This window comes from Ranitomeya variabilis, chromosome 1 (genome assembly GCF_051348905.1).
Source record: "Ranitomeya variabilis isolate aRanVar5 chromosome 1, aRanVar5.hap1, whole genome shotgun sequence".
Lineage (NCBI taxonomy): Eukaryota > Metazoa > Chordata > Amphibia > Anura > Dendrobatidae > Ranitomeya > Ranitomeya variabilis.
This window is the reverse complement of record NC_135232.1, coordinates 534,682,480-534,694,623: the sequence shown is the minus strand read 5'-3', so window position 1 is coordinate 534,694,623 and position 12,144 is coordinate 534,682,480. Positions and strand designations below refer to the sequence as shown.

The 12,144-nt window shown below is 44.8% G+C and overlaps 1 protein-coding gene across 1 annotated transcript in view; it reads left to right on the top strand.

The window, feature by feature from the left end:
* LOC143766682 (excitatory amino acid transporter 5-like) overlaps positions 1-12,144 on the top strand; it is a 2,075,093-nt gene that overhangs the window by 921,896 nt on the left and 1,141,053 nt on the right. Inside the window, exon 3 of the mRNA XM_077254538.1 lies at positions 7,164-7,383. Coding sequence (XP_077110653.1) covers positions 7,164-7,383 — 220 coding nt within the window. The remainder of the gene's footprint in view (positions 1-7,163; positions 7,384-12,144) is intronic.

Here is a 12,144-nt window from a genome sequence, read left to right as displayed (position 1 = left end):
ACAGAACGTTGAGGAGCTGTGCCTGCACTACATTGCGGCGGTATCTCGGGAAGGGACGGGAGGCGAGGTTTATTGTGGAGAGGTGAGAGACAAGATCACAGCAAAAAGGAGATAACACCAGTAGGAGTCGTGCCGTAAGACCGAGGCAGCATCCTACTGGGGCGCGTGGCCGGTGGCCGGAACGCCGAGAAAGTATTAGGCTCCGAGCATTACTTCAAACAGCGGCAGGACAGTTAATTTTAGGTTGGATGTCTCACCTAAATCACCTAAGCAGACATAGGGGGCAACTGTGGGAGAGGGGCGACTCTGGGGTCCCGGAAGAGCTCCGGGCCTGCCCGTCGTGCGGGTGCGTCCTGTCCGTGTCATCTGGGGGATGGAGAAGAACATCAGAATAGATACCAGTTGTGAGAGAAGAACATCAGAAACAGACACGGCAGTTGTGGGGACTATCCCGTGGTGCTCAGCAGGGAGGTGCTGCAACACACAGGCGCTGGAGGGTGGGCACTGATTTCCACCTGCAAAGAGAACTCTGGATGTGCCTTCGCACTGGCCGGTCTCAGCCAGCCCTGTTGGCAGTGCTCTGGATTGAGGATCCTGAAGCCTTCAGTGGAGAGACTGCAACCCTGTGTCCTCATTATTCATCGTGACCGGCACCACGCCCCAGCATCACATCTTTCATTGGACACCCCCTTAGCAGGGTCACGGACCGGGTCTAGCCACCGTGACAACCCCAAGACTGAGACAGAGAGAGGCCCGGTACCGAGAATCCCACGGCCCTGCGACTGCGCTCCACAGATACCGGGCACCAGGAGCCAGAGGCTGTGTGGAACTGTATGTCCCAAAGAAGAAACGGAGGGCAGAAGACTTGAGGTTGTCTGTCCGCAGCCACACCCGAAGGTACAGCAACATTCCGAGCCCGGAGTCACCTTAGAGACACCCATAAAAGGGCTTGCGTTGCTTACCATGCAGGTACTGTCTTAGGACAGGGAAAGAGAGGACCTTGTGTGGAGCCATAGGCAGCAAGGGACTTGCCTTAAAGCGCAAGAAGGAAGGTTTATAACCTCACCTGGAAAGGAGGATCCATAATTGTTTGCAGGTCGACCGGACCTCATCAACACCTGTTACCGGTACCCTGGACTGTGGCCATAAACCACCAGTAAACAAGTAAAGAGACTGGAACCCTGTGTCCTCTGATTATTTCTGGCACCACACTATATTTGCCAAATACACCTGGAGCCCTGGGGTCTAAGCTTCACCTGCGGGAAAACATACCATCTTTGCTGCAGTGCCATCACTCCCCAGAGGACCCCTTTAAGCAGAGTCGGTCATCTCTGACCGAATACCACATTCTTATTCCTAAAAAAACCCTTTAAAGACCTTCTGTTTAATTTGGACGTCCAGGGCCACGGACTGGGTCGCTGCTGCCATGACCACCCCTTTAATGACCACCGGACCAGGTACCGAGTAACCCTAAGTCCCAGGCGGGCACTCCAATGACACATCATGAATCTTGCTTTTATAGCCTGCATGTAATTGTCATGTATATTTGTGCCATTCACTTTTTTTCCCCTTTCTTATCCATCGGCCATATTTATACACACAAGATTACGATTGTTTTATTTTATTTCACACTCTTATCCCCTTGTTATTACTCGTATATTTCTTTCAGGTTTCAAGTCCACCATTCTTATCCTCCAACACTTCACACAGCATCACCATGATTGACTCCTTTGCATAAGTCACTCCTATTCCCAGTGCATCATCAACTACCACCTCTGACATCATTCCACTTACCGATAGGGCTAGATCGGGGCTGTACACATGCGTTGCCTGCTTTCCGGACAGTCCCTGCCTCCTGCGTCTCCATGCCTCTGAGACGCCGAGACGCGATCATGTGACTTGGCGTCATCGGTCACATAACGTGGGTGGCTGTTATGATCTGGTGACCTTGGAGCCGCATGAAACTTTCTCTGGAGTCGGTGGAACCTGTACTGACCGCAAATCCTGAACTAACACCGCAACTAGAAGTAGCCGTGGGGTGTGCCTAAAATGCCCTAGACACCTCGACACAGCCGGAGGACTAAATACCCCTATAGATGGAAATAGGAATGCTACCTTGCCTCAGAGAAGACCCCCCAAAGGATAGGCAGCCCCCCACGAATAATGACTGTGAGTAGGAGAAGAATAGACACACGCAGGTAGAAAACAGGATTTAGCAAAAGAGGCCACTCTAGCTAAATAGGAAAGGATAGGACAGATTACTAGGCGGTCAGTATTAAAACCCTTCCAAAAATATCCACAGCAGATAATACAAAAAGTTCCACAATCTAACTAAAGACATGGAATGTATATCTGCTACTCCAGAGAATCCAACAAGACTGAGAAAATACTGACACAATCTAAGCTGGACAAGAAAACACAAAGAATAGCACTGAATAGCACTGAATTGTAAGCACATAACATGTGTGCCACAGGGAAAAAAAAAAACAGAGACTTATCTTTGCTGATTTGGCAGAAAGGCAGGAGGAACCATGCAGAGGTCCTACACCTCCCAACAATTGACAACTGGCAAGGACTAATGAATCCAGCATGCCTAAATACCCCAGTCAGAACTGCAATCAGCAGATACACCTGACCAGGACTGCAACTCAGGGGCAACTGCATTACCACCTACAACCACCTGCCCAAAAGCAGGATTCACAATAGGTGGCGGTTACTTCCTGATCCTCCTGGCGTGTATGTGTCGACTCCTTTCCACCTGTCGGCACCCCGTCCTCTCTATTTAACTCCCTGGTTCCATGCGGATGACACTCCCTGATGAAGGAAGATGGTCCAAAAAGCACACCAGGGCATGTGCCACACCAGAATCCACCATGGTAATCCCATCCTCCTCTCTTACTCTCCCACAATATGGCAGTGACTCCACTTTTCTCTATACAGCACCCATTCACTGCTCCCATCTCATAATTCTAAGTTTTGTGTAGGTTCTGTGCCCAGACACCTCCCTTAAGGAACATCTGCAGCTCTAGCAAAAATTAAGAGACCACCACATCAAAACCCGGTCAGCCCAATCTCCAGACCTGAACCCCATTGAAAACCCCTGGAATGTAATCAAGAGGATAATGGATAGTCACAAGCCATCAAACAAAGAAGAACTGCTTACATTTTTGCTCCAGAAGCAGTGTGGAAGACGGTTGGAAAGCATGCCAAGACATATGAAAGCTGTGATTAAAAATCATGGTTATTCCACAAAATATAGATTTCTGAACTCTTCCTGAGATAAAACATTAGTATTGTTGTTCTAAATGATTATGAACTTGTTTTCTTTGCATTATTTGAGATCTGAAAGCCCTGTTTGTTTGTTTTTTATTTTGACCATTTTTCTTTGTCAGAAAATAAATACTAAAGGTATTGCTTGGAAATTCAGAGACATGTTGTCAGAAGTTTATAGAATAAAAGAACAATTTACATTTTACTCAAAAATCAGACAAACTGAATATTTTGCAGTGGTCTCTTAATTTTTGGCCAGAGCTGTGTATCGGATCACTCAATTGAGCTAAATATTTACCCATACTGCTCCTGCGTGCCTCGGTTCTGGGCCCCATACCTTCTTTGTAGGACACTTTTTTAATCCAGTGGTATATATACTGTATACAATGGCATGGTATACTACTATATGCGTATTAATCTACGCTGCTTCATCAAATTTAATCCATATATGTATTTGACATATACCTTACCTGGTGATGCTTTGGTGTTTTACTCTTACATTTTAATGTGCATAATCAATTTTTCTTGTTACTGATTGTGCGGGCACCCTTTTGTTGTCTCAATAAAGGTATTTTATCCTTATATAACTGTTCCAATCTTTCCTTGACTAAATGTAAGCCACTCTAAAGGTAGGTGCACTGGATGCATATTCCATACAGGGTGTGCCCAGAATCCACCTGCAAAAAAGCACCACAAAAGCACCCCATAAAATTAACATTGTGTTCCAACTTATATCCTTTTTAACCACTTCAGGGTATATTTAGTACTTATAGATGCATTTAGTGTATAAATCTGCATAGGGGTTGTTGTTTACTCAGCATTTGAAGTTTTGGTGCAAAAAGATTTTGGTGCACAGGGGTGGGACTGTGGGTAGGGTCTTCAACTCCTGCACTGGCCCCTTCACCTGCCTCCGGTGTTTGCATCTGCCTCCTATTTGAAATTTTGCCCCAGTGCCATCCTCTCTACTGGCGGCTCTTGCATTAATTGATCTTCAATAAAATGGAGCCAGTGCCTGCACATGTGCAGATTGAGTTCTCGGCTCAAATACGAGTCAAAATTTCAATGAAGACTGCAGGGAGATCAATCTGTACAAATGCCGCCAATGGCAAGAATGGTGCTGGCGTGAACTTCCAAAAAGGAGGCAGATACAAACACCAGAAGAAGTGAAGGGTCTGAGACAGGAGCAAGGAGTAAAGATCTGCCAGTTTTTTGGTTCAGTAAGCATAATGGCAAAAGATTGTCAGTAAGCAATGTAAAGAGTATCTTGCACCACCTGACTCCCTATTGTTCCCAATGTTGTAAATTGATGGCACCCTAAGCAACCACACAAATTGCAAATATTTAAGCCTGTCCATGAGTACTAGATAATCCATTTAACACCTTAACAACTTATGTTATACATATTCGTTACAGGTTGTGTCATGGATATATTGCACAGTCTTCATATCTAGCAGGTTTTAGTCATATTACACAGCAATTTACTGATGTTTTAACCCCTTAATGACAACCGATACGCATTAAAATGGCAGCCACTAAGGACTCTTACTCCCTCATCACAGTTTTGAAATGACAAACTAGAATAAGGGTATAGCGCCCCCCCAGCATCCCAAAATCTATGGGATCTCAGCTTCCGAGGGTAACTGAAACCCTGGATAACACTCAGGGCTGTAAATAACGGTGTATCAAGTAAAAAAAAATGTTGTCCCCAGGCCCCCCTATCCACGCCCCAATACCTCCGCCATCCCCCAGGCTCTCCTGCTCTAGCCCCCGGCCCTCATCTTCCTGAAAAAAATGCACTGCACATGCACCCGCTGACATCTGCCGGCTGGCACCCGGTAACAGCAGGGACTTTTCCTATTGGTTACTTTTCATCACTGTGATAGACCCTTTCACAATGAACAAAAGCCAATAATTAGCATGTTATCTCGCCTGTGTCATCCCCTTGATAGATAGTATTATCTATAACAGTGCACACTAAGGGTACTGTCTCACAGTGGCACTTTTGTCGCTACGACGGTACGATCCGTGACGTTCCAGCGATATCCATACGATATCGCTGTGTCTGACACGCAGCAGCGATCAGGGACCCTGCTGAGAATCGTACGTCGTAGCAGATCGTTTGGAACTTTCTTTCATCGCTGGATCTCCCGCTGTCATCGTTGGATCGGTGTGTGTGACACCGATCCAACGATGCGTTTGCTTGTAACCAGGGTAAACATCGGGTAACTAAGCGCAGGGCCGCGCTTAGTAACCCGATGTTTACCCTGGTTACCATCGTAAAAGTAAAAAAAAACAAACAGTACATAATCACATTCCAGTGTCCGTCAGGTCCTTTGCAGTCTGCTTCCCGCTCTGACTGACTGCCGGCCGGAAAGTAAGAGCAGAGCACAGCGGTGACGTCACTGCTGTGCTCTGCTTTCACTTTACAGCGGCACTCAGTCAGAGCGGGAAGCAGACTGCAAGGGACCTGACGGACACCGGAATGTGAGTATGTACTGTTTTTTTTTTTTTACTTTTACGATGGTAACCAGGGTAAACATCGGGTTACTAAGCGCGGCCCTGCGCTTAGTAACCCAATGTTTACCCTGGTTACCAGGGGCCTTCGGCATCGTTGATCGCTGGAGAGCGGTCTGTGTGACAGCTCTCCAGTGACCACACAACTACTTTCCAACGATCACGGCCAGGTCGTATCACTGGTCGTGATCGTTGGAAAGTTGCAGAGTGTGACAGTACCCTAAGGGTGAGACAGAGGGCTAAGGACTTGTTTACATAGTCATACACGAAAGACAGAAGAAAAAGAAAGGAACTTAAAAAGACCTTCGGTATAAGTGGACAGATCCAGGCCCTAAATTTAACAAAATGGGAAGTGTGCTACGAAGGGGAACACGCAAACAAACCACAGGAGAAGCAATAGAGAAAACATTAGCAAGATTATCCTTGATTAGGTAGATGGGACTTCAAACATCCATCTAACTTGGAATATAGCCAGCACAGACTGCATGTGCCAGGAGAATATAAATAGTCACCCCCCAAGATGTGATTGGACAAACCAAATGAGGGAGTGAAAACACTGGCATAGATGCAAAACAGAAAAGCAAATTCAAGAACATTAGCAGCAGTTAGACAAAGACAACACAGGCTGTGGTCAAACAGAGAGGGAAACTGACCACACAGCCAGAGATCACCAATATCAATCCCTGGAGTCCCACTATGACAGGGGCCTATTATAATGTATGGTGGACTATGTGGGGCCAATTATATTTTGTGGAGGGCTAACCCTTGTTAGTGGGACAACCCTTTTAAGTTTGTTTCCATATGAAAAGGTTCATCGTTATATTTGATGATAAGAAAAAAGTCCTCAATTGCAGGGGTTTTTTTAATAAATATCAAGGTTGGCCGGTAACTTTGCTCAAGTTTTTGATTTTGACCCTATGTGCTTTTGAGTTTGACATCCCTGATTTAGACTATATTTTGCAATATCATTCCAATGTTTGCATGTGTGCAGGCGCTTGCTGGACATTGTTTTGTCACACGAGCATTGTGGTTACAAGTAGGATGCGTCTCTAATGTGGCACAACAACATTATGCAAGAGTCTGCATATTCTGTGAAATCGATTGGAGCTGCTAGTGCAGGAGTTGGGTGTAAGGTTTGTTTTTATTTTAGGCAGGGTACTACAGCAAGTGGTGGACAACCCATTCTAGTCAAATGTTGTTTTGGTTAGGTGACTTGGCATGCCTGTATTTGTCTTCAGGAGCTCTATCACTGATGAAAACTAAGGTGAGTGATGGAAACCTCTGTGTAAATATGTTGAATCTATATAAGCAGTAGGAAATAAATGTCAACAATGCATTATAATAAATTAACATTTTTGCATTTTATGTCTTTGCTTCAGTACAGAACGGTGCTGGTTCCAATTGTTAAAAGTCATAGTCGACAAGCGGATGGAAAGCCAATAAGTTTCCTCTACCTTGCACCTGACGATAAAAATCCATTGATTCATCAACCTTTGATCCTAGAAATTACTCCATCTCCTGATGTGAAATACAAAACATTGCCTGGGACAAATACAGAAATGAATGTTTTAGGAATCGTTATTTTTTCTGCTACAATAGGTAAGCATGTATGTGTAATGTGCCTGGCTCCAGTGTGAGGCAAAATCATATTATATAAATAGTTGTATGACCAATATTTGCTTCATTTTCTGCCTGTTCATAAACATTTATAATCCTGTACATACTACTGTCCCAATTATACAACTGATCACATGCAGACATCTAAAAGAATTGCACAAACCCCCAGAAGCTCTTAATTATTAGGCCACGTTCACACTATCAGCATTTGGTGAGTATTTTACCTCAGTATGTGTAAGCCAAAACCAGGAGTGGGTGATAAACACAGAAGTGGTGACGTGTTTCTATTATACTTTCCCTCTGATTGTCCCACTCCTGGTTTTGGCTTTACACATACTGAGGTAAAATACTCACCAAATACTGAACTTGGTTTAATACTGATGCCCACAAAACTATTATGTCATTAGTTGTAAAAATGAAACCACAGCTCTACTGCTGACGGTAAAGGGCAATATTTCATATATTTGAGGCTACTTTCATTAATTAGATGTAGGTCTGTATGAGAGAAAATAAAGTTAGTGTTATTTTTGCTATTTTTAAACTCTCTCGTGGAGGCAGCTACTTTGGTGGAGCATGCTTGCTTCTTTCATTCTCTGCAGACAGGCAGTTTGAAAGACAGTTGTGCATGCTTTATTGCAGTTGAAATAAATGACAATTAATTCATAAAAATTGACAGTCTATCAAGATCTTATTTTATATGTGTAGCATGCAGGAATTTTTCTTATGTCTGAAACTACTGTTTGACCCCATGTATGGCTCAGATGGAAGGGACAGCTATTTGGAGAGCAAAATTTGATGGAATAGTTTTTGGTCAGGTGCATTTGCAAAGCCCCTGGGCTACCAATACAGTGGGAGTACCCCAAAGGTGAGCACATTTTGGAAACTACACTCCTCCAATAAATGGTAGGTATAGTGAGCATTTATATTCCTCAGGAGCTTCACAGATTTATTTATCATTGGGTGGTGAAAATTAAAGATTTGTACAGTTAGCACAATATTTTCACAGTAACTAATAATTTTGGATACTACTACTCTCAAAACATACATTTCAGGGTTTAACCATTGTTATGACTGCACAAGTCTTTTCCAGAAATTAGTATGCAATTAATGTTATAGAGTGAAAAATGCTATTTTTTCATAGGTATGCCATTTTAACTCCTAATACAGTTGTGCTCAAATGTTTACATACCCCAGCAGAATTTTTCCTTTCTTGGCCTTTTTTTCAGAGAATACAAATGATAACGCCAAAACTTTTTCTCCACGCAAGGTTAGTAATTGGGTGAAGCTATTTATTGTCAAACTACTATGCTTTCTCATTTTAAGTCATAATGACAACCCAAAACATCCAAATGACCCTGATCAAAAGTTTACATACTTCCTTTCTTAATACCGTGTATTGCCCCCTCTAACATCAATGACAGCTTGAAGTCTTTTGTGGTAGTTGTGGATGAGGTTCTTTATTTTCTCAGATGATAAAGCTACCCACTTTTCTTGGCAAAAAGCCTCCAGTTCCTGTAAAGTCCTGGGCTGTCTAGCATGCACTGCGCGCTTGAGATCTCCGCAGAGTGGTTCAGTTCAATGATACTGAGGTCAGGAGACTGAGATGGCCACTCCAGAACCTTCACTTTGTTCTGCTGTAGCCAATGACAGGTCAACTTGGCCTTGTGTTTTAGATCGTTGTCATATTGGAACATACAAGTGCGTCCCATGCGCAACTTCTGGGCTAATGAGTGAAAATTTGCCACAAGTATTTGCTGATAACGTGCTGCATTTATGTTTCCTTCAACTTTGACCAGGTTTCTTGTGCATTTGTAGCTCACTCATCCCCAAAACATCAGCGATCCACCTCTGTGCTTTACAGTAGGAATGGTGATCCTTTCATCACAGGCCTTGTTGACCTCTCTCCAAATGTAATGTTTTTGGTTGTCACCAAAAAGTGAATTTTTGGTCTTATCACTTCAAATTACCATTGTTTCAGAAGTTTTGAGGCTTGTCTCTGTGCTGTTTTGCGTATTGTAGGTGAGATACTTTGTGGCATTTGCACAGTAATGCTTTCTTCTAGCGACTCGACCATGCAGCACATTTTTCTTCAAATGCCTCCTTATTGTGCATCTTGAAACAGCCACACTGCTAGTTTTCAGAGAGTCCTCTATTTCAGTTGATGTAAATTGTGGGTTTTTCTTTACATTCCGAATTCCTGGCAGTTATGGACAACATTTCTATTAGTCTACCTGACTGTGGTTTTGTTTTTACAGAGCCCCTGATTTTTCATTTGTTAATCACAGTTTGAACGCTGCTGACTGGCATTATCAATTCCTTGGATATCTTTTTGTATCCCTTTCCTGTTTTATACAGTTCAACTACCTTTTCCTGTAGATTCATTGACAATTCTTTTGCTTTCCCTATGACTCACAATCCTGAAATGTCAGTGACTGGATGAAAGATGCAAGAGTCTGTCTGGATCCCAGAACCTCACTCAGTTTTTATGCGCACACTGATTACAAGCAAACAGGTCACAGGTGAGGATGTTACTTATAGTAGCCATTCAAACCCATTTTGTCAACTTCTATGTATGTTATGAGGCCAAAATCACCAGGATATATAAACATTTGATCAGGGTCATTTGGATGTTTTGGGTTGTCATTATGATTTTAAAAAAGAAAATGAGTTTAGAAAATGTTTTGGTGTTATCATTCATATTCTCTGAAAAACGGCCAAGAAAGGAAAAATTCTGCAAGGGTATGCAAACTTCTTATCACAACTGTATATTAAATCCAGTGTTAGGGGTCGTGCTCCCACCTCTGCACAGTGGGAATCTCAGGCCATCTCCGCTGTGGTCTCCCATTCTTCTCCTGCCACAGTGGAGCCTGCTCAGTGGAGACGTCGGTCCCAGCATCTTGCTCAGTCCCACTCTGTACAAAGAGTTACTGCTGCTTTTCCTGCTTCTGCCATTGAAGTCAGTGCTGGGCAGCGGTGAGCAGACGCTTCTGGGACTAAGTCCTGCTCTTCTTGTTCTGAGCATGCCCTGAGTAAGATCTCTCAGTGGAGATCGAGGGTCACATGGTCAGATACTGCAGCTAAGTCCATTGGTCCTTTCAGGAAGGTCCTGTAGGTGCTAGGACTAAGTCCTGCTTGGCACACACTGAGCATGCACAGGGCAAGATCTCTCAGTGGAGATTTAGGGTCACATGCTCAGGTATGGCAGCCTCTCATTGTTCCTTCTGGGAAGGTCTTTTACTTGCTGCAGCTATATAAGGCTCGCATGGCCGCACGGCAATGCGCTAGTATTGCTTTCATTTATGTACTTTGCGCCAGTGTGGTCTTGTATGTGTGTGTTCAGGGACCCGGCTGAAATAAGCCCCTAGAATGCTGGCACCTCCGGCGAGGAGTTCGTATGCTTGTGTGTTCATGGACCTGGCCGAAATAAGCCCCTAGAATGCTGGCACCTCCGGCGAGGAGTTTTGTGTGCGTGCAAGACCACTGACTGCTCTTTATTAGGCAGTTAACCTGTGCCTCTGTGGAGTCTAACAGGGTGCAGCGCTTTGTGTTCACGGCTGCTCTGTGAAGCAACAGCTAACACTGCTATTAGTTCCGCTATTTACTAGCAGCAGGTTCTCCTGCACGGTGGACCCCGGGCTGCGAACGCATCTATCCAAATAAAATATATACTTTCATTAGGTGCGTTCCACTAGCCCTACATAACATAATACTAGTGTCAGGGTCTGGCTAGTAAATGGCGGACATACAGCAATCTTTGCGGTATATCCAGCAGCTGGAGGGTAGGTTGGCTGCTCTCGAGAGCTCAACCTCAGCTGTGGATATTTCCGCAGTTGCTGTACAGGCTGCTAGCGTGGCTGCAGCAACTTTGTCCACTGCCACCCCTGTTCTGACATTTTCGCGCCTCCTGCTCCCAGAAAAATTTTCTGGAGAAAGCAGATCTTGTAGGGGATTCATGAGTCAGTGCTCTATTCACCTTGAGCTTCTGGCTGCACGTTTTCCCACAGAGCGGGCTAAGGTGGGATTTATTGTGTCCCTCTTGTCGGACAGGGCGTTGGAATGGGCTACGCCGCTGTGGGAGCGTGGCGATCATGTGGTGCAGAGTGCTCCATTGTTTCTGAGCACTCTGAAACAGGTCTTCCTAGGACCTCAAGTCACCCATGATACGGCGCTCCAACTGTTGGCATTAACTCAGGGTGAGTACTTGGTAAGCCAATTCGCCATCCGTTTCCGAACTTTAGCTACAGAGCTGGAGTGGTCGGATAAAGCCCTTATCCCCATATTTTGGAGGGGGCTGGCTGATCATGTTAAGGACGCTCTGGCTACTAGGGAGATTCCAGCCACACTGGAGGACTTAATAACTGTCTCTACCCACATTGACCTCCGTTTTAATGAGCGGAGGTTTGAGCGAGCCCAGTGTAGGCAGAGGTTTCGGCTGGCTCCCACCTTCGCCAGACCTCTGGAATCTCCGGTCCTGGTTCCTGAGTCACATGAGGCCAGGGAGGTGTAACAAGCGAGTTCTAAGTCCCGGACCGCTTGGGCATACAAGGTTTGTCATGTTTGCCAGCAGTCTGGACATCTTGCCACCAGATGTTCTCAGCGGTCGAGGAGACGTCAGCCTCTAGTGGTCGTCAGGGGGAGGTACACTAGATACGGCGACGTTTGCCTCAAAATTGTCCTATAAGGGGACAATTAACATTGGCTCATCTTCCCACTCAGTAGAGCTCTGGGTGGATTCTGGGGCAG